The following is a 25,636-nucleotide window of genomic DNA, read 5'->3' as shown; positions in this document are numbered from 1 at the left end:
GTTCTGTGAACTACAAGTCCCGCCATCCCTCGCGCGGGTTCTCCCGCCTCACCCGTGCTCCCCACAGGCGTCCCCTGTGAGTCGGCCAAGAGCGCCTCCCATTGGTCTCTCCGCCCTGTCAGTCACCTGGGAGTATTGAGGGGCGGGTCAGAGGTGGAGATCCGGATCCGGAGCGGCTGAAAGGCGGAAGTGGAGGCCGGAGCCTGGGACACCGCCGGGGGGAGAGGAGCGGAGCCTGTCCGAGCCCCGGCCCCAAGTAACGCTGCAGCCCCGGAACCGCCGTGAGTGTGCCTGTCCCGAGACCCAGTGACTCGCTTGCGTTGAAGCCTCTTCGGGGCAGTACTTCCTCCCGCCCAACCTCAGCTTAGGGGGATACTGACCCCTCCCCCGACCCGTAGCCCCCTCTTAAGGGGCTCCCCAGGCGTCGGGCCAAAGTGGGGGCCCTTCTTTCCATCCTTTACCTGCCCTTTATGAGCCTTGGGAAACCGCTAGGGCTCTCCTCTGGACTGTCCAGTCCAGTTGTGGAGGGAGAGACCCCAGATTCTGTTTCCTCTGCTCCCAGAACTGAAGGAATCTTTGCTAGGTATGAAGGAGCCTGTCTTCCTTCTCTATAGAGGTGGCGAGGAGTGCTGTCTGTCGTCGTTTTCCTCTCCCCTCTACCCCGTCCCATAAAAACAGTTGTTCCCTCCAGCCCTAGAGAAATTTTATCTCGATTTTCTGGGGGGCGGAGGGGTCCTGGGTGAGAGCCTGCCACACGCACAGGCTCCCACAGCTCCTCACTTCCTCTCTTTCTTCGAGCCAGGGAGCCAGCCAGGATCTCGGCAGAATTTCAAGTCTGGGCCACTTTTTAGAAACGAGCTGTCTTCTTGTCTTGCCCCCTCCACCCCCAACCCTGTCCTCTAGTTATGTTGTTCTCTAGTTGTGTTCTCTGAGTGTATCTCTCTTCCTGTCTCTGAAAAATTTAGCTGAGGTTTGCTTAATCCTAGCTACAGATCACAGATCAGGGTGGATCTGCCCATTCATTATCTTCTCTCACCCCTCCTCTCCCCCTCCCCCTTGCTCCAGGCTCAGCCCCGTCCTCCCAGAGCACGTGAGTGGTTTCCGAGCTGCTTCGGAGGGACTGCTTCTCCTGGGACTGCGTCTGCTGGTCTTTAGGGAGTAGGGGAAAGACAAAAAATGAGGAGTGTGGTATTGAAGGGTCCTGGCCTATCTCTTTCCCACTCTCAAAAACACACATGCACCTCCTTGATCAACAGGTCTGTGCCACTTCTGTCTAGTCTCAGGGCCTCTTCAATCCCTTCTGGGCTTGGACAAATTGTAGATTACAGAGGAGTAAATTGAGACCACAGTGGCACCTCTGGGTTCTTAATGTGCTAATTTTTGTAGCCCAGGGAATTCCCATGCATGCCAGAAAGTACTGATTCCTCCTCACCCCACCGCCCCGCCTGCCCCCGCCCCCCAGCCTTTCCAAGAGGCAGCCTGTACTGACATCTGATCCTTGTCTATTGCTTGGAACTTAGGTGTGTGAAATGGCTGTTGTCTCAGACCAGGCTTGCAGGTTTTGTTATGTGGCCAAAGTACAGGCCAGAGATTGTACCTTAATGAGAGTAGCCTGACTCTTTGAGGCCATGACTGATCCTTGCTATCCTTAGCCAAGGAAGAGAGAAAAGACCATGTAGTCTTTGGGAATTTCTGTAGCTCTTCAGTGTTCTGGGCCATCTTTACTGCCCTTACAGTGCTAAACATTTTTTGTCTTGGGACCTTTTTGACTTCTGGACAGTCACCAGTGCCTGACACCTACAGACTTTTGAGCTAGACCTGGGATGCATTTATTTCATTGGGGGGGGGGATGGAGGGAGGACGAACAAGTGGGGAAGGGGTCAGAGAGACAGAGGGAGAAGCAGACTCTCTGCTGAGCAGGGAGCCCGATGTGGGGCTCGATTCCAGGACCCTGAGATCACGACCTGAGCCGAAGGCAGACGCTTCACCAACTGAGCCACCTAGGTGCCCCCATTCATTTCATTTTTATCGGACAACAAGAAAGCCTACATTATTAGGGTCAGCAGTTGGATCACAAGCTCTCTATCTGTGTGGTCTTCTTTGGAGGGTCGTTGGAGACTTCTGCAGCCAGCCTAGTTTCTCTAATCTGGTCAGCCCATGCCTCTGAGGGGCAAGGCCAGAGAGGCTGCCTGCTCACTGGCCATTGGTGTCTGACCGAACTTACCTCCTTGGTAGTGAGCTGTGGTTTCTGGAACTCTTTGGGAGTCCCAGGATGAGGCTGCCAGCCTTCTGAGGGGACCTTGTTTGTCTGGTCATGCTCTCCCAGCTAGGATTCTGAAACAGGTTTTTTTTTTGAAGGAGAAGCTCTCCCTTTTAGAGAGATGTGGAAGGCCTCAGTGCCCTGGGTAGTTAGGCAGCCACTTCTGGCATCCAGGGTTTGGAGAGTCCAAGCAGTGATCTGATGTTGCTTGGCAGAAAGAGGGAGGGCTCTGTGTGAGACAGAAGCCTCTCCTCTCTTGCCTCTTCAACTAGTTGGACTTTCCTGCATTCATACAATAGAGAGGAGGTGGTAACAACTGATTTTTTTTTTAAGATTTTGTTTATTTATTTGACAGTAGGCAGAGAGACAGGCAGAGAGAGAGGAAGGGAAGCAGGCTCCCGGCCAAGCAGAGAGCCTGATGCGGGGCTCGATCCCAGGACCCTGGGATCATGACCCAAGCCGAAGGCAGAGACTTTAATCCACTGAGCCACCCAGGCGCCCCGTTAACAACTGATTTTTATTTTATTATTGTTATTTCTAAAATTTTTATATTTTTACTTGAGAGAGCAAGCAGAGAGAGAGAGCATGAGCAGGGGGCAGGGATGGGGCAGAGGGAGAGGGAGAAGTGGATTCCCCGCTGAGTGGGGAGCCTGACACAGGGTGATCCCAGGACCCAGGGATCATGACCTGAGTTGAAGGCAGATGCTCAACTGACTGAGCCACCCAGATGCCCCAACAACAGGTTTTTAGAAATCATTTCAAAGTTGCATTTTTTTTTTCTAAGAATTTATTTATTTGACAGAGAGTGAGAGAAGGAGAGAGAGCACAAGTTGGGGGAGCAGCAGAGGGAGAGGGGGAAGCAGGCTCCCTGCTGAGCAGGGAGCCCGATGCGGGACTTGATCCCAGGATCCTGAAATCATGACCTGAGCCGAAGGCAGAGGCTTAACCCGCTGAGCCACCCAGGTGCCCCAAAGTTGCAGTTTTTTAATGCATGTTTCCTACAGGAAACAAAGTTCTTTTCACACCTGTTTTTCGCAGAGTCTTGAGAGATAGTGGGATTTGTATCATTTTAGAGATGATGCTGAAGGAATTTAAGTAGCTCGCCTAGGTCTTCCAGTTAGAAAGCTTGGGCTGTTAGAAAGCTGGGGCTTGGGATTTGAGAATCGATGTGCCACGTCTTCCCTGAGAGTGAGCCCTCCTTGGGTCTGTTTAAGGAATGAGCACACAGGGTGAACGAGCAGGGGCCCTAGTGCAGACCCTTCACCATCCCTCGTCATTGTTGCCCCTCCTCTGCTTCCATTTTCTTCCCCACCCCCTACTCCACCCTCCTGTCCTCCTGGATCCCCATCTCCTCTGCCTCCGTGGACCATGGCAGTTAGGAGTCCCAGGTCAGTACTCTCCAGGGCCTGACAGTTTGCTGACATCTGTACCGTTAATTTCTGGGAACCTGAAATTTGTGATGGCTAGAAAATGAAAGTAAAAGTGAGTGGGCTCAGGGGTCTCTCCGGGCAGGGTTCTGGGTGATGGGAGCCCATAGAGACTGCTTCTGCTTCGCTCCCCTCCACCACCACCACCACCATGTTCTCCTTGGTGCTGCTGCTGCTTGCAGGTGGGAAGACTGCGGCTCTCCGCCAGGAGCTCCTTTTGCCAGAATTTACATGGAAACAGCAAGGTCATAAATTTAGCCCCATGAAGCAAATACTTCTTAGAGAGAGCTTTCTTCCTCTGACCCTTGCCGGTAAACAGGTGGTATGGAAGGGTGGAAAGCCCAAGAGCTTGAGAGTGAGCCCCAGCTGAGTTGTCATCTGGACTCCCCCACTGAACCAGTCACAGGGCCTTGGACTTGCTACATGACTTTGTTGAGCCTCTGTTTCTTCCAGTAAAATGGGGATACAAAGTATTTTGCAGAATTAGAAACAGAGGGTAAAGGAGCTAGTTCAGGCCCTGGCACAGGATAGATAGACACAAATAGCAACTTTGTGGATTGGTGAGGTTCTGAAGACGAATTATAATTCATCCCTAGGACTCTTTTTTTTTTTTTTTTTAAAGATTTTATTTATTTGACAGAGAGACACAGCAAGAGAGAGGACACAAGCCAGGGGAGTGGGACAGGGAGAAGCAGATTCTCTGTGGATCAGGGAGCCCAATGTGGGGCTCCATCCCAGGACGCTGGGATCATGACCTGAGCCAAAAGCAGATGCTAACGACTGAGCCACCCAGGTGCCCGCATCCCTAGGATTCTGATTCAGCATCTGTACCAGGTGTTGCTGTGATGCCTGGTGCTTTGCTCGATGGTTTCACATGTTGTCTCACCTTGTAGATAGCAATCAGAGTTGTTGTAGGTTGTCTTCCCATTTTACAGAAGAGAATGCTCAGCCTTGACTGTGCTTTTCCCATTGGTCTTCTCAGACCCTGCTGGGGTCATGTGCTGTGGAGACTCAGAGCCGGAGACTAAGAGAGGCCTTTGCATCTTCTAGGACCTTCCATCCTCCTCTTAAACATTTTTGCATTAAAAAAGTCCTGGATCTGTTACAGAGAATGCAAAGTTTTCGTGAATCTAAGCTAAAACAAGAAACTCAAAGGCAATATTTTGGTTGTGGCAGGCTGCTTCGTGTTCAATTCCTAGATTCCTGGCCGTTTTGCATTTCCTCTCCCCTGACTTTAGTTGGGGTACTTTTGTTGGGGCTATTTAAGAAGCCCTGCTTCAGGTAGGATTTATAAACTGGGATGGCACGAAGGTCAGGGGCTTTCAGGAGCCGTGGCAGAGGAGAATTGGAGTATTTCTTAAGGAGCCCTCCTCATGAAGAACCCGATATTTTAAGAGACTAGTTTTCAGATTGTATATCTCCGTCTCCTCTTTGTAGGAACAGTAATACAAGTAAAAGTGCAGCTTTTTCAGCTTTGCTTGCTGTGTGCCACGTGCTCTCCTTAGCTTTTCGCATGTCCTGACTCCTTAATCCCCAGGAGGGCCGCACTGTGTTGAATCCCCTTGTTGAGGTGGGGAACTCGGCAGCCAGCGGTCAGAATCCAGTCTGTGCTCAGATCCCCATACAGCACAGCCCCTCTGGCCCCATGTCTGGGCTCTGTGCTCTTCCCTTTGCCCAGAGGGCTCTTCTCCTCCTCCCTGGCCTGAGAGCTGCATCTCCAGACCTTGCTGTCCAAGCGCAGGTGGAACATCACTTCCTCTGTGAAGCCTTCCCTTCTGCCAGGGAGGCTGAGGGCTTCTCCCTGCACTTCCTCTCAGCACCCCTTGTCTACTGCATGAACCCTGTAGGGGCACAGATCATGTCCTGTTTTATCCATGCATCCAGTTCTCACCTGGTCCCCATCACGGATGCCCCCTCCTGCGGTTGTTAAAGGAAGGGGCAGACGTTCCTAGTTGCCCTTGAAGCACACGGCTGGTTCACGTCCTTGAACACACACTTTCTGAGCTCACACAGCGTGGACCTGGTGAACGCGGGAGTCACTTACATCCATCTGACCCCAAAGCCTGGGCTGTATCTTTGGCCTATCCTCAGGCAGGTTGCTCACAGATGGGAGACCAAACAGGTGGTTGGAGTCAAGGTTATAGTGCAGATGACACAGGGGTGGGGACAGGTCACAAACTAAATTGCCAGAGCAATCTGCCAATCTCAGTCTTTCCAGTGAAGGGATTCTTTTCTTTTTTCTTTTTTTTTTTTTTTAAGATTTTATTTATTTATTTGACAGACAGAGATCACAAGTAGGCAGAGAGGCAGGCAGAGAGAGAGGAGGAATCAGGCTCTCCACTGAGCAGAGAGCCCGATGCGGGGCTTAATCCCAGGACCCTGGGATCATGACCTGAGCCAAAGGCAGAGGCTTTAACCCCCTGAGCCACCCAGGTGCCCCTCCAGTGAAGGGTTTCGTCAGGAAAGGTGGCCATGGCTTTGGTCGTCCACAGTCCCGTGGGTCACCTTCTACAGCGTGAGGATTTGATCGCTAGGCTGCTGCAGCTTCTTGTGCTGAGGCGGCACTGAGGCCAGGCCGGGACTTAGCGGCGATCACTGGGAGTGACTTTAACTCTGGTCTAAGGGTGCTGCTCGGCACATCTGCTACACTCATTTTCGAAGGAGGGAGGTCTTAAGGGAGCGGCATCAGCAGCGGTGTAGACCGGCAGTGGTGAGAGCAGCCTTGTCTATGGAACCTGCTGGCATGGACTTTAAACCCCCAGGCCCCGTGGCTGTGGAATGTGGTTCTTGGGACTGTTGGTGCGGCTCCTGCCACCCCTCTTCCCATATGCCCCTTGGGCAGCTCCCTGTAGAGTTAGTTAACTTGTCTTAAGAACATGAGTTTATGGTCACTGGAGTCCTTGGATCTCATTTTGTCACAGGACAAGCCACTGCCTGCCTTTGTTTTGTTTTGTTTTGTTTTTCTTCTTTTTTAAAAGATTTTATTTATTTGAGAGAGAGCACAAGCAGGGGGAGTGGCAGAGGGAAAAGCAGGCTCCCCACTGAGCAGGGAGCCCGGTGTGGGGCTCGATCCCAGGACTCTGGGATCATGACCTGAGCTGAAGACAGACACTTAACCAACTGAGCCACCCAGGTGCCCCTCTTTTTTTTTTTTTTTTTTTTTTTTTTTTTTTTTTTTTTTTAATAAACGTTACTTCAGTATAGTTTTGGAACAAGTGCACACCGTAGTACAGTTTTCTCACCTGCCCAGTGTCCACCATTAACATCTCATGTTAACACAGTACATTGGTCACAATGAATGAACCAGCTTGGATACATAATTATTACTTAAAGGGGCGCCTGGGTGACTCAGTCATTGGGCATCTGCCTTTGGCCTTGGTCATGGTCCCAGGGTCCTGGGATTGAGCCTTGCATCAGGCTCCCTGCTCAGTGGGAGGCCTGCTTCTCCCTCTCCCACTTCCCCTGCTTGTGTTCCTTCTCTTGCTGTCTCTCTCTGCCAAATAAATAAAATCTTTAAGAAAATTATTAATTAAAGGCCCGTACCTCATTCAGATTTCCTTACCTTTTTCTGTTCCAAGAACCCCTCCTGATACCATACGGAATTTAGTATCGTGCTGCCTTAAGGCTCCTCTTGGCTGAGGCGGTTTCTTAGACTTCCCTTGTTTTTGCGAGCTCGACCATTTGAGGAACACTGGTCAGGTATTTCTTAGTGCATTTTTCAGTTGGGATTTGTCTAACGCTTTCCTCACGGTGACGCGGTGGTTAAGAGTTTTGGGGAGGCAGACCACGCAGGTGAAGGGCCTCTGTCATCATGGTCGAGGGCACAGCCAACTACCGTGACTTGTCACTCTTGGTGTCACCCTCGGTCACCTGGCTGAGGTGATGTGGGTCAGGTTTCCCCACTGTGAAGTCATGGTCTCCCCCCCACCGGCCCCCCGTCCTGTCCTCTTGGGAAGGAAGTCCCTCTGTGCAGCGCACACTGTAGTGACGTCCCTCTCCCCGAGGGCCGTGGATCTGCACGAATTATGTGGAATTCTTGCACGGGGGAGATCGGTCTGCCTTCCCTCATTCCTTCCTTTCTTCATTTATTTATAGCCATCCGAGCTCTTGGGTACTTATTTTCGCCTTCAGTTTATAAAATCCAGTACTACTTTGTCATATTGCTCAGGTTGTTCCGGGTCTGCTCCCTGGGGAGCGCTGTCCATGCCCTTGGGGCCACCCCCATTTCCTTTTGTGAGCACCTCTTCACTCCTTGGTGGTGTGACAAGATGCTCCAGGCCCGCCTTGCCTGCCTCCTGCCCCAGGCCTAGAATCGGCTGTCTCTCCAGGATCGCACTGCCTTCTTAGTAACCATTTCCGCCAAGTATGTCGATCCAGAGCTGTGTGCGTGGGTTCAAGTTGTGTCTCCTCTTGGTAGCTAGTCTCCGAAGACACTGGAAGTAGACAAGGTGGAGATGCCCCCTAGGGAGATGTGCATGTGTGGGAATCATGGTGGTTGACCCCAGTAGCAGGGCTGCTGCTTCTCGACTCACGTGTTCATACGTCCCATAGCCCTCCCTGATGCTTGGACTGACCCACAAATGGTCAGGTGTGGTGTTTACTCTAGAGTTTACTGTCCCGTTGGAAAGATGAGCTACATCATCATCCCGGACTTCAGGTGCTAAGCTCTCCAGCCCAACCTTCCAGGGCTCTGGGTCTTACAAGAGAGTCCATGTGGCCTGGGCCAGCGTACTTTTGCTGCTATTCAAAAACGGACCTCCCCTTCAGGAGGGTTTGTGGCTCTAGGCAGGCCCAGGGCCGTGGCTGTCACTTTGAGCTGTGATCCTGAATCATTGAATAGCTTAAATCCTTCTGTTGTACTGTCAGCCCTCTGAAGACGTGGAACTTGAGCCCTTCTGGAAACACTAACTTGGGATCTTAACAGGAGTTGGTTTACAAGCCTCTAATCTTTCTATTCATAGCTGCATGTGTGTCCCCTTCAGGTGGCTCTGTCCGAGCATCCTGGGCGTGGGGGAGGGCGTGGGTGGCCTTCCTCACCCTGGCTGCTCTCCTAGTCATCACATTGCTCTCTGAGCTGCTCGGAGGCTGTGGTGATTAATGACAACGATTTCCAAACCTCCAGCATTTCCAGCCTAGTTCTTTAAAAGGAACTCTGGTTTCTTTGTCAGCTGTCCTGGTCCTGTCCCCTCCCCCACTCCACAACTGAACTACTTCTTCCCTTTCCTGAAAGAGGCTTTGAAATGGAAGGAAGGGCATTGGGCTTTAAGGTGCTTTCTCTTGTGGGGCTTTTTCTTTCTTTTTTTTTTTTTTTTCTAAGGGGTTATGGTTTATCTGGTAGAGGGTTCAACTCTGCTGGGTTTTCTGGATCATGGTAGTCCATCCTCCATTCTTGTGGCTTTGGAAGCCAGTCTCCAGAGAATACAAGGTTATGGTTATTGACAGACACAGGACATCAAGGGTGAGCTGGTCCTTTTTCCAGGACACTGTTGAAAGTCGTCGTCTTAGTCTGTTTGGGCTGCCATAGTGAAATGCCACAGACTGGATGGCTTATAAACAAGGAAATTAATTTCTCACAGTTCTGGAGGCTGGGAGTCCAAGATAAGGGTGGTAGCCAGCATGGTCAGGTTCTGGTGAAGGCTGTCTTCCAGGCTGACTTCTCACTGTGTCCTCACCCGGTGGGAGGGGAAAGAGAGCCCTCTGGAGCCTCTTTGAGAAGGGCACTAACCCCGATCATGAGTGTGCTACTCTCCAGCCTAATCACTTCCCCAAGGCCCCACCTCCAGATACCATCACACTGGGATTAGGATTTCAACATAACAATTTGAGGGGTGGGTGGCGGGACAGAAACATTCAGACCCTAGCAGTTGTCCTGTTCAGCGTTCTCTCCCAGGGAGGGGCACTGAAGTGTGGGGTCCAGGGAGAGAGCAAGAGAATGAATGTGTGACTCGTGGATAACATACTGATTGAGGATCCGCTTCCTTCGCAGGGACTTCCAGGGCCAGGGGCTTCCCCACCCCAGCACCGTGGACTGAGTGCTTGCTTGGAGTTAGGCCCTCCGCTGGGAGTCTTTCCCGTAGTCTCTTCCCAGCAGCTCTGGGAGATGGGGGCCCTAGTCTCTCTGTTTACATGTAAGGAAGTGGGGGCCGTGACACAATACCAGGTCACCCTAGTACATGGTGGCTGCGGGAGTGGAACTGGAGTCGCTGTGACTCTGGCACTGGTGCCCTTAGCCCCTGTGCAGAAGGAACCTAGTAGGTCCTGTCGGGGGTGGTGAGGAGGCTCTGCGGCTGGGCTGTGGCTCTGTGGGGTGGGGGGGAATGAGCCGACTGGCAGGTGGATGTGGATTTAAACCTTCAGCTGCCCCATCACTTGCCAGACCCAGCCAGGCCTGTGTTGGAGGCTCCATGCGCCACATTTATGAGCACCTGCTGCGCATCAGGCATGACATTAAGTGCTGTTAAAGGAAATGCAGGGACACCTGGGTGGCTCTGTCGGTTAAGCACCTGCCTTCTGCTCAGGTCATGATCCCAAGGTTCTCAGATCGGGTCCCGTATCGGTCCCCTTGCTTAGTGCGGAACCTTCTTCTCCCTCTTCCTGCCGCTCCCCTGCTTGTGCTTGCTTTCTCGCTCTCTCTGACAAATAAAAGCTTAAAAGAAAAACAGGGGCTCCTGGGTGGCTCGGTGGGTTAAAGCCTCTGCCTTCGACTCAGGTCATGATCCCAGGATCCAGGGATCGAGCCCCGCATTGGGCTCTCTGTTCAGTGGGGAGCTTGCTTCCTCCTCTCTCTGCCTGCCTCTCTGCCTACTTGTGATCTCTATCTGTCAAATAAATAAATAAATCTTAAAAAAAAATCTTAAAAACGAAGGAAACCCGTAGTGCAGCCTTTCAGAATTTTGTTGTGAGGTCCTTCTCATCTACAACAGTGGCCTTAATTTCTTTCTTTTTTTTTTTTTTTAAGATTTTATTTATTTATTTGACAGAGATCGCAGGTAGGCAGAGAGGCAGGCAGAGAGAGAGAGGAGGAAGCAGTCTCCCCGCTGAGCAGAGAGCCCGATGCGGGGCTCGATCCCAGGACCCTGAGATCATGACCTGAGCCGAAGGCAGAGGCTTAACCCACTGAGCCACCCAGGCGCCCCATGGCCTTAATGTCTCAACATTTTCACTCCTCATCCTCAGGTCCCCAAGTTCTCCAGCCTCGTGCCGCCCGTAACAGCCTTGTGATAGTTTGGGGCCATGGATTAGTGTGATTCATTTCACTGAAACTCGCTTAGACCCTATCATTGCCTGGCTTCTTCACCTGGCACTATTTCTGCATTTTGTTCAGCAAAGATTAAGAAAGAAAAAGTCAGCCTAAAACATTGTGCTTTGGTCTCTAGGCTCCTGAGAGCAGCCCCAGTCCCTCAGATTTCACAGTAGTAACTTTGACCTTGTTTTTTTTTTTTTTTAAGATTTTATTTATTTATTTGACAGAGGGAGAGAGATCACAAGCAGGCATAGAGGCAGGCAGAGGTGTGGGGGAAGCAGGCTCCCTACTCAGCAGAGAGCCCGATGTGGGGCTCGATCCCAGGACCCTGAGATCATGACCTGAGCTGAAGGCAGAGGCTTAACCCACTGAGCCACCCAGGCACCCCTCTGACCTTGTTTTTTTGTTCGTTGGGCATCCTCTGACCACAGCATATGTGATGTCTGAGCAAGAGGAATTTGGTTGCTGGTGTCTGATACCTGATTCTCTTTTCCCCATATGCCTCCCAAACACAGCCTCTGCCCTCTGCTCTCTGTTTAGGAGCTGAGGGCAATGAATTAAATCAGCTTTCTTTTGTTTTCGGATTTTCTGGAAAGTCAGGGAGGGTTTGTGAGGGGCGCCAGTTGCACTTGTTGGTGTGAGTAGCCAGATGAACAGGTGTTGCCGATGACCCTGACGTCCAGCAGAGGTTCTTGGCGTCTTTCTGGGCTTCGGCAGCAGCCCAAGTGGCAGCTGTCCCAGCTGGTGGTCTGCAGCTGGTCTGCAGAGACCCTCCCTCGCCAGAGGGGAAGACGGCCCTGCATTGCTGAGATTCCAGTTAGAACCGTCCTGTAGTAACTGCAGGAGCAGCACCAGCGCAGCGTGTTGTCAGCAAGGACCCCATGCCTGTCCTCACTGGCTTTTACGTTACCCGGGTTCCCCCACCCCCCGGGGCCGCAGCCGGGGTGGGTGGCGCCAGGGAAGCTCCTGTGCCTTGCCTGGCTCTCTTCTTAGCATCTCACCTGGCACCGGCAGGTGAAGAGCTGGGTGGTGGGGTATGGACCACCCCTCAGCCTCAGGCCCGTCCGCACCAGGCCTCATAGCCAGTGGGGTGTGGCTTTGTGCCGCAGAAGGTGCCAGACTTCACACGGAGCTCTTGCTTGAGGCTTCTTAGAGAGCTGCCTTGGTTGGGGCCAGGCAGTCTGCCACAGCCTTGCTGACTGGGGTGTGCTGAGTCAGGGACTGGGTCCTCTTAGGGAGAAGAGTCTCTTAGGAGTGCCAGCGTTGAGTGCCCAGGGCCCCCGGTGCCTCTTAGAATCAAGAGGCAGGACGAGCCTTATCTGGTTGCGGCCTCACACAGACCCTGTCTGTCTGGCCTTCCTCGCTAACCTGCCACGCAAACGCCTGACTGCTCTGTTGGCCAGCGGGACCCGGGAATGAGGGTCTCAGAGCTGCCCATCGATTCCTCGGGCCTTTCTGTGGACAGTACAGAGCGCACACTGACCAAGCCGTGTCAGCAGATAAGTGTTGTCACCACACACACCCCCCCCCCAAACATACCAGCAGTCTTCCTGTGGGCACGGGAAGAGAGGGAGCAGGGACTGGAGGTTTCCATCCTCTGCCTGAAAGTTAGCGCTTGCTGAGTCGGCTTCTGTCGGCCTCTCAGGGACTGTCTGTCGTGGAGAGCTGAGGAAGCGGCGCAAAGCTCAGGGAAGGCTTTCCTGATGTTCCTGCTGGGGCAAGGCTCTGGGAAGCTGAGAGTCTGTCCCTCAAGGGTGGCTTCTGCCTCACTCAGCTTGGCATCTTTCTGCCCAGGGGAAAGAGGCCCTAGAGCCCCAGGTTCTGCCTGGATGGTGGAAGGGACCACTTGGTCATGAGCATCTAGGGTTTAAGCATCCTGGAGCCCCTGCACGCTGGCTCCTTCTGCAGGTATTAGAGCAGTTGGTGGCCTCAGCTGGAGCCCCTGTGGACTCCACCAGTGTCCTGCTGTGGTGGGGAAGTCCAGGCACCCAGCCCCAGAGGGGCGTTCTCACTGGAAGGGGAGTACGATGAAACTGACCGGTTGAGGGAATTGGGTGGGCAGCTGGGGGCAGATTCAAGGGAGGGGAGCCAGCTCACTCAGAGCCCCTATCTGGGCTGATTTACCTCTCTCCCTTCTGGAAAGGGAGTGCTCTTACTCTGACCATGGAAACGTGGCACCCCCTTCCCCTCCTGCTGCCAGCTGTCCTAATCCTGAAGCCCCTACTTACCTGTGGCAGGAGGGGCCCCGGCCCTGGCCCGACTCACCCCATCAGGATTCTCCCCAGATCTCAACGTGGGCTTTTAAGCTTCTGGCTTCCAGGGCCAAGATTCCTCTGTTGCATTCCAGGTGGGACACAGGTCCTCTGTGTTGCGGTCCCATAGTCGTGGTCACGTATTCCATCCCCCAGCCTGCACCCCTACACCTCTTGTTCTCAGCGCACACTCTCCGGACTGGTTGGAGAGTGCAGAGCCCCACTGGTGTAACCTTTCTCCTCATTGAAAAGACATAAATGTCACTTTCTCTTTTTATTATGAAGCTTGAAACAACTTTAAATTTCTTCAGCCCACAGTTAAGTACAGATATATTCTCGGTATGTGCATAGCAGTCCTATTTCTATTGAACCCTGTTTGCTTGCGCCTTGTTAGGTGGGTACCTTTGTTCTGTCTTGACCTTCTTCTTCTTCTTCTTTTTTTTTTTTTTTAATATTTTTAAATTTATTTAATTTCCGCACCCAGAGTGGGGCTCGAACTCATGACCCTGAGGTCAAGAATCACATGCTTCTTTGACTGAGCCAGTTCGGTGCCTCTCTCTTGGCCCTCTTCTAATTCAGGCATCATCTTTTTGTTTATCTTTTTTATTCTGAATTTTGTCATACTGTAGAAGAGGCAGAAGGTGTCTTATATACCTTCTGACTGGTTTCATGTCATTTGTAAGCTTTAATTTCTCACCATTGTAGGCAAAATCCTATGCCAGAAACACTCCTTAACCTTTTTATTGACCTGGAACTCACATGTTGTAAGATTAACACCTCTCAGTTGGGCAGCTTGATGGGTTTTTACATTTATGGACATATGTGTGTCTGCCTCCCAAATCAAGATAATAGAATTTTTCCATCGAGCAATATTTTTTTTTTTTTTCCGTTTGATACAAACTCCGTTTTCTGTTATTAGAGGCCATATGCTGTGGAAGCCCACATCGAGGGTGGCCTACCTTCTTATTTGCAGTGGCTGTAATAACGTTGTCAATATTCTTGGGTTTTCTAGCAATGATGGGGGAGCTCTGCTAGAGTCATGAGTCCTGGGCTTGGACTCTGCCACCACCTGGCTGTGACCCTGGGCAGGCCACCTCAGCTCATCTTCATCTCCTCCGTAATTGGAAAGAGGAGGGTTAGGTCTTCAAGGACTTTGTGCTTTGACAACCAGTGTGAGTCAAAACTAGTTCGGCCCGAGTAGTATAATAAACCTGTCATTTGTCAGAGCCTCACCTTCAGCCTCATACTGCGCGGTACTCACCTCCACAGCAGCCCCATGCGATCAGTATTAAACAATGCTGTGTTACAGATAAGAGACTGAAGCTCACCGCAGACACTTGTCTGACTTGGCCAAGGTCACTCGGCTAATATACGGTGGAGCCAAGGCTTTAACTAAACTCAGTTCAGTCTCCCAAGTCCTAAGCTGCCGCTTGCCCCGGGGGAAGGCTGACGGGTGTCTCATGTGGCTCATGGCTTGTGTTGCTTCAGACTTTTCTTCCTTCTGGCTCTGCCACCAGCCAGAGGCCCGGGGGAGTCCTGCTGTGAGTCTGCCTTCTGGTCCTGTGTGCTGGTCGCTGTGATTTTCTCCTTTGGGGGAGAGCTGTGTTCTTGAGCCTATGGGTGAATCATATCCTCCCCGGCTGATTTGAGCTTTTCAAGGTCTTCTACCTCCACCTTTGAACCTAATTACCTTTCCTCCTGTGCCTCACGTTGGGTTCTCTTTAAGGGAACAAATTGCTTCTGCTCTCGCCTTTTCTTGCCCAGCTCTTGTGGTGTTAAATATTCAGGAACGCTTTCATCTAGAGTAGAGCTGAAGAGTCCCTGGCCAGAACCACCCCTAGGGGGCCCTGGGTGGGGCGGGTCACTTGGTTCACAGTCCTTCCCCCTCCCCTTCAAGGGCTAACCTTGAGTGAGCCCTTCTCAGCCTCTGGTCAACAGAGTCTGATTGGTTTCCCTCATCAGCTCACTATCCAGGCTGTGCCAGGACTGTCAGCTAGAGGAAGAGTCTCTGAAGCAAACAGGAAGCATGAGAGACACCCATCAGCTGGAATTGCTCACTCTTTTACCAGGAAGGACAAAAAGTATGAACTGGGTGACTTCATGCTTAGAGAAGAGACGTTTCTGGTGGAGGCTAGAGCAAAGGGCGATAGTCCCGCAGCATCTGGTGTCTTGAAGGCCTCAGTAGTTGGCCCCCACCCCCAACCTGATCCCCCTCTGTTGTCCACGGCGCTGATCTGGGTCTGTCTTACTGTTTCTTGCATTCCTCCCTCCTTTCTCTATCAGCTGTAGCTCGTGTGCTTGAGTTGGCTGCCTAGAATCCTTGGGGGAACTTATTTTATAAAAACATTCTCTGGACTCTACTTCTAGAGATTTTAATTCAGGGGGCCAGAGTTATTTTTCTAAATGTCCTGTGTGGTTCTGATAACAGAAAGTTTGGTATCCACTTATCCATAGTGTCCAGAGTAGAGAAGCCAGGGTAAGGTAGAGCAGTGTTTTGCTCTCTCTCTGGCACCCGGCCCCAGAACTGGCTGGGTGTATGTTCAGGAATGTAGGTCCCTTCTGCCCTTTCATGTGCATTGCTGGGGAAAGTGTAGTGCACCCCCCCAGCCCTTGCAGTCGCTCCCATTTCCTGTGAAGATGATGAGGTTGGGGATAGTGCTTCCCCTCCATGACCTCTGAACAAACCAAGGCTGAGATTTGGAAGGTGAGGGGAGCAGCTCATGTCAAGGAGAGTCTTTTGTCATGGGTCTGAAGCTCTACCCATTTGAGCAGCTTCGTGAACATATCCAGGAGGAAATCCATCCTACTTACGTGTTTTTCCTGGTGTTGGAGAAACTGGCTTAAAAAATGAAATCTTTGGCCCATTCTGTATCTTGTAAGAAACTGACTACAACTTGGGCTCCTTTTTTTTCTTTAATCATTTAATTTTTTAAAAAGATTTTTATCTATATGCCAAAAAGAGCATGAGCAGGGGGAGCAGCAGGCGGAGAGAGAAGCATGTTTCCCCTCAGAGCAAGGAGCCCCATTTGGGACTCGATCCCAGGACTCTGGGATCATGACCTGAGCCAAAGGCAGACGCTTAACTGACTGAGCTACCCATGTTCCTGGTTTTGTCTGAAAGAAGACTTTTTTTTTTCTTTTACAGCATTTTTGGTTATAATTCCATCACCTGAGCACCCGTGGATAATTCTTGCCATTGGTTCAGAAGATTCCCAGCAGCAGGCAAGCTCAGTGCATGAACTTACCTTTGCCACCTGCTAGGGCGCATCCTCAGCTTCCCAGGCTTGGGAGTGGAGGGCAGAAAGCTTCCTGGGGTTCTGGGTGTGGCCTTCACCTGTCTGAAACACTCCCTGGTCTTCATGTGCCCTTTGGGGCAAAATCAGCTTCCTCCATGGCTTTGTTGTCTGGGAAGGTTGAATACCTTTAGTCATGTGACCACCAAGTGGGGCCAGGAAAACCACAAGGCCACGCAGGCCATAAAAAGTACAATATGTGCCTGCTCAGGTGTCTCTGGAGGGCAGGACCAGCATCCAGGCAGAACATGTCACCAGCCTGTGTGTGCCAGGCAGAGCACCTACAGTACTTTATTATTTTTTTTAATATTTTATTTATTTGACAAGAGATCACAAGTAGGCAGAGAGGCAGGCAGAGAGAGAGAGGAGGAAGCAGGCTCCCTGCCAAGCAGAGAGCCCGATGCGGGACTCGATCCCAGGACCCTGATATCATGACCCGAGCTAAAGGCAGAGGCTTAACCCACTGAGCCACCCAGGCGCCCGACCTACAGCACTTAAAAAAAAACAAAAAAACAAAAAACATAACAGGGTCACCTGGGTGGCTCAGTGGGTTAAGTGTCTGACTCTTGATTCTGCCTCAGATCATGATCTTAGGGTTGTGAGATCAAGCCCTGCATCGGGCTCCCCACTCAGGGGGAGGTCTGCTTTTTTCCTTCTCCCTTCTCTCACTCCCTGCTTGGTCTTTCTAATTCTCTCTCTCTCTCTCTCTCTCTCTCTCAAATAAATAAATAAAACATCTTTAAAAAGATAAAAAAATTAAAAAATAAATAGAGACTAAGCCCTCCTCCAGACCTTCATCAGAACCTCCAGGGGCTGGCTGCACAGGTGATTTTGATGTGCAGACAAGGTCAGGAACCACCGGATAAGAGTTACTTGTCCCTCCTCTTGGCTTGTTAACAATACCAGGTTCTGTCTGGGAAGGATCTGGAAACCCACTGATTGGATAGGGACAAGACTTAGATGTTATCTCTGTGTCTTTTGACTGGTGGGTGCTGGTTACTCCCTACCCCAGTAGCCCTCAGTCCCAGCTGCTCTGGTTTTGTTGCAATCGGGGACTCCATCTTCTGTCCCCATTCCCTCATACCTCTTGTAGTGCCCCAGCCGCACTCTGCTGCCCAGCCAAGATGATGTGTCACGTGGATTTGTGGTAATAACCAACTTGTAATTCCACTGTGGTTTCCCTCTGCTGCTGTCGTCCTGCTTGGCTCTGGGCAGCCCCTCCCACTGGTGGAAGTAGTCAGGGCCTGCAAGATCCCTGTGACTGTCGGTGGGAGCCCCACCTTGCAGGCCAGCAAAGCCACTGCCACGAAAAGGGGGGGCTCGTTCACCAGCAGCCAGAAACCAAACACAGGGTGGGCGTTGCCTCCAGCATTCTTCCCACGGGCAGGGAGGTGGACTGGGAGATAAGGGAGCGGGCAGGCAGCCTGGGTTCAGCTCTGTCACCTGTGTGCCGGGTGGCCTTGAGCTGGGCATATGTAACACCTGAGCGTCAAGCTATTTACCTGAAGGAAAAAAAAAGGGGGGGGATTGTTTTAAAGCTTAAGGGAGATGATGGTTGTGCAATCACTCAGTAAACGCTAGCTGTCCCTCCAACTGATTTCCTTGGTGAGCACTCTGAATTCCCAGTGTATAAGTAGGCCTTGTGAGGAAGGCTCGCAAAGAAGCCAGAAGCACTTGGGCCGCCTGGGTGGCGCAGGCAGTTAAAGGGGCTGGGTCTTGATACCGCCTCAGGTCATGATCTCAGGGTCCTGGGATGGAACCTGGCCTTGGGCTCTGTGCTCAGCGAGGAGTCTGCTTAAGGATTCTCTCTCTCTCCCTCTGCCTCTCCCTCCATGCATGTGGGTACATGCTCCTTCACTCACGCACTTTCTCTAATAAATAAATAAAACTTAAAAAAAAAAAAAAAGGAAGCCAAAAAAGCTAAAAGCATAGACCCTGCCTCAAAGGGCCATAGAGTCTTGCAGACATCAATGACTGGGTGAAAAGAGAACCCCGTAAACTGTAAAATATGGTAGAACTAGCATTTCTTGTCCCTCATCGAGATCCCCCCCCAATAGTGCCTTCCTTTATTCTTGGGGAAGAGGTGGCTCCCATTTCAAACCTCTTTTCCTTTGGCGCAGTCCAGAAAGGAAACTGTTGTTCCTGGCTAGTGAATCATTCTTCCTGAAGCTCACTTTTTAAATGAGTTGCCAGGAGGACAGGGATGTGAAAAAAGGATTTCAGACTGAACAAAGCAAGCCCTTTGCTGTCAGCTTCTTACGTGAGCATAGCCCATCGCTTCCCACAGCTGTGTCCTGCTCTTCATTCACGCCCCCGTCCTCTGACTGTGGGGGATGCACTCCCCTTGCTCAGGGGACGGGTCAGGTCTGGACTTGGGATCTGCTTCTAAACACTCTACCTGCATTGACTCCATCATGCCAAGGGTAGTTGAATCAAAACTTTCTCTTTCAGGGCGCCTGGGTGGCTCAATGGGTTAAAGCCTCTGCCTTTGGCTCAGGTCATGATCTCAGGGTCCTGGGATCGAGCCCCGCATCGCATAGGGCTCTCTGCTCAGCAGGGAGCCTGCTTCCCCCCTCCCCCAGCCACCCCACCTGCCTCTCTGCCTACCTGTGATCTCTGTCAAATAAATAAAATCTTTAAAAAAAAAAAATTTCTCTTTCCAGCTTAGGTTCAGATGCTGTACAGATGCTCAGGACCAAATACCTCCTCTCAGCACTCGTCTGTAAAACATCATGTATATGTTCTGTTATTTTTTAGTATAAGTCTTCTAGAGGCTTCTGAAGATAGGCTCCTCATCCTTCTTTGCGCCTCCAAAGCTATCGCTAACAATGACTAAGCTGTCACCAGCTGCTGGCGGTGCAGGTCTCGGTGTCCCTTGTTTGTCTTTGCCCTCCCGTACCTCCCCAGTTCTTTCTCTGCGTCACCCTCCGCCTCTGCCAGTAGAGAATGGAACTGAGGTCTCTGTTCATAAGGGAAATTTGGCAGCTGTTCCAACTGCCAGCAGAGCTCTCTGGCTTTGGTGTGTGTTTGGTTTCGTGTGTGTGTTGTGTTTTAATGTGTGTGAGACTTCTGGCCCATCACAAATGAGACAACTGAGGGAACAGGTTCAGGATGGAGGAGCGAATGAGGCTTTGACCCCCGTGCACAGTCCAGCCTCAGACTGAGAAAGTTGGGCGGTCCTTCTCGAGATGGCAGGACAAAATGGCTATTTTGGCAACAACTTGCACTGGCCAGGCCCTCCCTGGTCCCCGAGTGCCCACAAGCACTTGAGCCTGAGCTTGCTCCTGGGACTCCCAGTGCCCTGGGCAGTCTCACCACTCACTTTGGCTGTGCACAGAGGTGGGCCGTGAGCTTAGCTAATGGACCGCAAGTTCATTGTTTGTTCACCTACATCCTGGAGTGTTCCCAGATGATTTTTTGGTACCCCAAGGCGCCTGTTAACTGCCACCAGGCTGCCGTATGCTCGTTCTCCTGTGTGTGTTTAATTTGTATGCACATGTACAGAGTTGGGATTAGGAAGCCAGTATGTTTGCTCAGAACCATGAGCCTAAAGTTGGGAGACCACTTTCACTGCTCAGATGATTGTAGAGCAAATGGACGTGTCGTACATCCTAGCTAGGGCTCTTCTGCTAACTTCTGGGGTCTGGGGGGCCAGGAGTTGGCAGGAGGGGAGGTAGTCAGGTCCCTGGTCGGGGGCAGAGGGAGAGACATGTGATCGAAAAAGGCCTCGCTGAGCAGCCGTCTCTGGACTGACCGGTACTGCTGATCTCTCTTGCAGTTGGAGGTCCCCCTCCTCCCTGAGTGCCTCTTCGCACAGCGCCGGCCCCCGCCCCACGCTCACTGGTACCACTACAGCAAGACGGGCCATGGCGGGTCGGGGAGGTGCAGCGCGACCCAACGGACCAGCTGCTGGGAACAAGATCTGTCAGTTTAAGCTGGTCCTGCTGGGGGAGTCCGCGGTGGGCAAATCTAGCCTCGTCCTCCGCTTTGTCAAGGGACAGTTCCACGAGTACCAGGAGAGCACAATTGGAGGTGAGTGGGCACAGGGGTTCTGCCAGAGAAATAACTTGGCCTTGAGGAGAAGGGAGCCGCTTGCCCAGAGAGACTTAACGTGCGGGGGCGGCAGCACCTCTTCCTCACCTGGGCCCTCGGGTTGAATCCAACAGCCGGTCTCCCCCCAGAGTCCCAGTAGTCCTCCATCAAAACTTGGCTCATGACCACAAACTGGCTGCTTCCCCTGATGACGCCACTGGAGTATTGTGTGGCCTTGGCTAAGACCTTCCCACTGCCCTGGCCTTTGGGAGGGAAGAGGCTGGGTCTGCATCTCTGAGGGTCCTTCCTACTGTGCCAGGCAGTGCATCTGTCCTGGCCTCTCCTACTTTCCAGAATGGGGAAATGGCCTGGTGAGTGGGCCAGTGTTTCTGAAGCTGACCTTTACCCTCGAGCACAGAGGCCATCCTTGATTTCCCGGTAGTCAGCGTTTAGCACGGAATGGTCTGGACTCGGTCCCCCGCCTTAGTGGCCAGGAGAGACCTTGAGGGGCCAGGGCCAACCTTGGGCTTGAGTCATCCTTTCTCTACCCTCTTGGTAGGAGGTTTCCAGGCAGCTGGAAGCTAAATGAGCTGTGTCAGCGGTCTTCTGCTGCCTCCTCAGCACTCAAGTCAGGAGCTGGAGAGAGAGGGAAGTGAGGCAGTCCCCGGGCCCCTCCTTGAGCAGTGGGGCGGGGGTGGTGTAGCAGACAAGGCAAGCCAGCTTCCCCACACGGCTCTCTGGGAGCCTCTGCTGGGTCCCAGGGCGTAGGGGGCTCCCACCTGCCTTGCCCAGCTCTGGGACTCCTCTGAAGCATCTGCACAAGTGCCATGTAGTCCCTCCTTGTCTCCTCAGGCCCAAGATAGGGTCATTGTGTTCCCTGAAGGTCGAGCCACAGCGTGGCCAGTCAGGAGTGGGTCAAGGTCAAAGCTGGGGGTGGTAGCTAGCTGGCATGGCTGGAGATGGCAGGGGCAGCTGGGAAGCCAGCCACCCGGCCTCCGCCTGGCAGCGGAACAGCGTGTACTCTCAGGCGTCCCCAGTGTAGCTGAGTGTGTGACAGTGTCCTCAGGAAACCGAAGGCCAGTAACACCCCTGGGCTGGAGCAAATTCAGGGACTGTGGAGGTTTCCAGCTGGACTGTTCTCTGTGAGGGGAGGGAGGAGGAGGAGGAGGAGGAGTGGGTGAGCACACCCCACCCTTCTGTGCTTGGAGAAGTTTTGCCTCTCCTTCCCCTTGCGGCATTCCTCTTCAGAGGGTGCTCCCGAAGTGGCTCAAGGGCAGGCAGATTTCCCGCTGCCCTTGCCTGGGTGGGTCTGTAAAGCCTGTGCAGCCCCCTGCCGCCTCAGCACGTGGCAGAAAAACACAGACTCCACATACCCTGCTCGGGGCTGCCTTGGCTGCGGGGCTGCGGGGCTGAGGGCTTCTCTGGGTCAGTTGCAGCAGGGGGCCTCTGAGTGCCAGAGCCCAGGTATGGTACTAGAGACACCTGGGGGTGGCTTCTGGACTCCTTCTTGCCTTGTAACACCACCTTCCCTCTTACAGCGGCCTTCCTCACACAGACGGTCTGTTTGGACGACACAACAGTCAAATTTGAGATCTGGGACACAGCTGGACAGGAGCGGTATCACAGCCTGGCCCCCATGTACTATCGGGGGGCACAGGCTGCCATCGTGGTCTATGACATCACCAACACAGTAAAGATTTCCCCTTACTTCTCGACACTTTGTTCCTGGATGGGGGTGTGGGCAGATTTCCTCTGTCATTTGGTGGGAGTGTCTCACCAGAATCTCCAGGGCGATGACATCTTAAATGCCTTGGCTCTGTCAGCTCGAGCTTGTCTAGTGAGTGGCCCTGGGCAGAACGCCTCCTCTGTCTCTGACTTTCTGGCCTTGTCTCCCCAGGACACGTTTGCACGGGCCAAGAACTGGGTGAAGGAGCTACAGAGGCAGGCCAGCCCCAACATCGTCATTGCGCTCGCGGGGAACAAGGCGGACCTGGCCAGCAAGAGAGCCGTGGAATTCCAGGTGGGGGGATGGATGGGACTTGGGGCGGGGTCAGCCAGCTCCACTTGCAGTTCAGCCTCGGCTGCTCCAGACCTCTGCCGCGGGCGGGGAAGTGGCAGGTGAGCTTGTCTCTGCTGTCCTCTCCGGACTTGAGCACAGGCCTAAAGCAGTTGTTTGCCTCTCCTTGTTCTTTTTCGTTGGTTGGTGACGCGTATGCATAAGAATCGCTGAAGCTGCTGCTTATTTTTTATGTAAACTGACTTTTTAATGAAATGTACTGAAAAAGAATTACTTTTTTCCATATAACACATGCACAAGTAAAATTTACACAGTAAAAGAAGGTATATAGAACAAAATGCAAATCCTTAACTCAGAAACTCAGTTTTCCTTCCCCCAAATGCATCAGTTTCTCATTTTTTAGAAACGTACACATGTGTATGAATCTCCCCCCACCTTTTTAAAAAAATATTTTATTTATTTATTTGAGATGACGGGGGGGTGGGGGAGCACAAGCTGGTCGAGGGAGGAGCACACTGCCCACTGAGCAGGGAGTGCAATGCAGGGCTCAGTCCCAGGGCCCTGGGATCATGACTTGAGCTGAAGGCAGATGCTTAACTTGACTGAGCCACCCAGGCGCCCCTGAGTCCTGTTCTTTACCTAGATCGGAGTGTGCTCTGTGTACTGTACATTTTTACCAGGCCCTAACTGATGGGCTTCTAGGTCGTTTGTAATATGGAAAGATGGAAACAGCACTGCGGTCCATAGCCACAGACTTTTGTGCTTTTTCCATATGTGCAAGTGCATTTGTAGGATAATGTTCTAGAAGTATTTCCTGGCTTAGTGATTTTGAAGAGTAAGAAGGCACAGTGGACCTAGGGAAACCTGAGTGAAACGTCTGCTAATGTTTGTGAACTGAGAGGAGCTGTATGTGAAGTGAGGCCCTTGGGGTTATGGTGCAGGTGTCTGCAGCAGGAGGCACCAGGCAGGAGAGCCCTCGGCCTGAAAACCCCTGCATTGTGTCTGCTGTGTATAAGGCGACTGTGATGAGGGAAGATTTTTATCCTGGGCCCTGGCCCCTGCCAACTGTCATCATTTCCCTCCTACTCACTTTCTCACCTCCATCCAAATCAGGAAGCACAAGCCTATGCAGACGACAACAGTTTGCTGTTCATGGAGACATCAGCAAAGACTGCAATGAACGTGAATGAAATTTTCATGGCAATAGGTGAGTTGCTCGCCTCCCCTCCGCTGACCCGGTCCTGTCACTTGCCTGCTGTCTGTAGTACGTAGTAAGTAGGTCTTTAGGGTCCCCTTATCTAATTCCCAGATGTAGATAGTTCACCCAGAAGTTTCTAAAGCCTTTCAAAGTCTCAACATTTTACCTTCTTACCCTTCAGCTTATCACTCACCTAAAACCCTGCAGGACCCTCCCCCTAACCTACTTCTTAGGATTTTTAGGCTTATCTGGCTCTGTAGTGAGTCATCCTGCCCAGGTTCAAATCCTTGTTTTATTACTTAACTCCCGTGGTCCTAGGCGGGTTGTTTAACCTCTTTTTGCCTCAGTTTCCCAAAACACTCAGAATGCACGTGGGACATAGAAGCAAAGCCCTCAGTGGGTTACCACACATCGGGTGGTAAAAAGGCCAGCTTCCACTCAAGTGGACTTGGAAGGCCATTGGGTACTCCCCAAACACATTTTCCCCCTCCTCTTCCAAACAGCTAAGAAGCTTCCCAAGAATGAGCCCCAGAATGCAGCGGGTGCTCCAAGCCGGAACCGAGGTGTGGACCTGCAGGAGAACAACCCAGCGAGCCGGAGCCAGTGCTGCAGCAACTGAGCCCCCCTTGCCTGCCCACTGCCCCCACCTCCTCCGCCTGACCGACCCGACTGGAATCCACTCTAACCAATCGCACTTAACGACTCGGGCTACCACTGGGGGGGGTTGGGGGCAGGGGGAGGGGTCTGCCATGATTTCTCCATAGAATTTTGATCATAGGCCGGAGTGAGTTATTCCACCTGCACCTTTCTGTACAAATACTAATTCAATTTTAAGTCTTAAGTCACTTTTTTAATATATATGATCTGCTCTTCCCACTTCCAGCCCTTTCTACTGCTCTCCCACTCTTCCTTTGCTGGTAGTAGCCACGTGCCCCTGTTTCCCACCCCCTTTGTATGTGTGGAGGCGGGGGTTTGGAGCAGGTACCCTTCTTTCCATCTTGCTGGTGAGCAGACTCAGCAAGAGCATCCATGTCCTTACCATGTTTGGAATGGGCTTGGTTCTGGGTGGTGGGGCAGGCCCTAGAGGCGGGGGGAAGGGAGAGGCAGCTCTTCTCTCAGATGGCTGTCATCAGGCCACCGCCCCCACTCACCCCCCGACTCACAGCTGGGAGAGAAACCACAGCATTACCACAGCATTATTGTGACAACCACCAACTCATTGTCCACAACCTGCCCCTTCTCCCCTGTCACCCTGACCTCTGGCTCTGAGCCCTGTTCTGACCAAATCACGATGATGAGTATTTGGGGGTGGGTGGGTAGGGGGGGGGAAGTGGGAGGGGATGGAACCAACTTTTTCTGTATTTTGTATTGTATGTTTTCTTCAACATGTAACCAATCAGTATCTTGTCAATATAGTCAGCCGATCAATTGACCTCCCACTTGTCTTCCTTGTCTTTCTCTGGCAGAGTTTATCAGACCATATCCGCTCTAGCTTACTTGGAAGTTAATTTAAAATGAACCACTGAATCCTGTGGAAGAGAGGCTCCCCCCCCCACCCCCCTAATGAGGGGATGCTGGTGGTCATGGTAACCAAAAGAAAGAGGCCCTTACTGGTACCAACTCTAGGGGGTGAGGGTGGAGTAAGAGTGACCTGGGGCTGAATCTCACCAAGTTTGAGGGGCCTGCATTTGCCTTTCCCTCTAGATTATACTGGGGTGATGTGCAGTTTGCATTTGAAAGTAGTTGGTCTCTGGAAACACCAGAAACAACCTCTTTGGGGTTTTTTGGTTAAGTCTGTACCTTGTGAAGGACTGGGTCCTCCCACCCTCTTCCCAGGTGACTTCTGGGAACTTGGGCTGCTCTTGAGGCCTAGGGACTGCACCACACTAGGTCCAAGCCCTCTGTCTGGTCTGT

General features: G+C 52.1%; 1 protein-coding gene across 1 annotated transcript; it reads left to right on the top strand.

Annotated features, from left to right (window-relative positions):
- Positions 1 to 172: 172 nt before the first annotated feature.
- LOC111151692 (RAB5C, member RAS oncogene family) lies at positions 173 to 25,155 on the top strand. Its single transcript, XM_022509830.1, has 6 exons — positions 173 to 281; positions 20,254 to 20,507; positions 22,046 to 22,197; positions 22,405 to 22,527; positions 23,638 to 23,731; positions 24,226 to 25,155. Exons 2-6 carry the CDS (start codon positions 20,342 to 20,344, stop codon positions 24,339 to 24,341), a joined length of 651 nt encoding a protein of 216 aa, XP_022365538.1. The 5' UTR covers positions 173 to 281; positions 20,254 to 20,341; the 3' UTR covers positions 24,342 to 25,155.
- The last annotated feature ends 481 nt before the right edge of the window (positions 25,156 to 25,636 follow it).

The sequence above is a fragment of the Enhydra lutris genome, unplaced genomic scaffold, assembly GCF_002288905.1.
Source record: "Enhydra lutris kenyoni isolate GAN:26980312 unplaced genomic scaffold, ASM228890v2 scaffoldscaffold26, whole genome shotgun sequence".
NCBI lineage: Eukaryota > Metazoa > Chordata > Mammalia > Carnivora > Mustelidae > Enhydra > Enhydra lutris.
Note: the sequence above shows the minus strand (reverse complement) of the source record. Positions and strands in the feature narration are given on the sequence as shown.

Excerpts from the sequence above, each read along its gene's own strand:
- LOC111151692 (XM_022509830.1), top strand. The coding sequence starts at position 20,342 with ATGGCGGGTCGGGGAGGTGCAGCGCGACCCAACGGACCAGCTGCTGGG. Across the intron at positions 22,198-22,404 it reads TCTATGACATCACCAACACA|GACACGTTTGCACGGGCCAA; the intron begins GTAAAGATTTCC and ends TTGTCTCCCCAG. Across the intron at positions 22,528-23,637 it reads AGAGAGCCGTGGAATTCCAG|GAAGCACAAGCCTATGCAGA; the intron begins GTGGGGGGATGG and ends CATCCAAATCAG.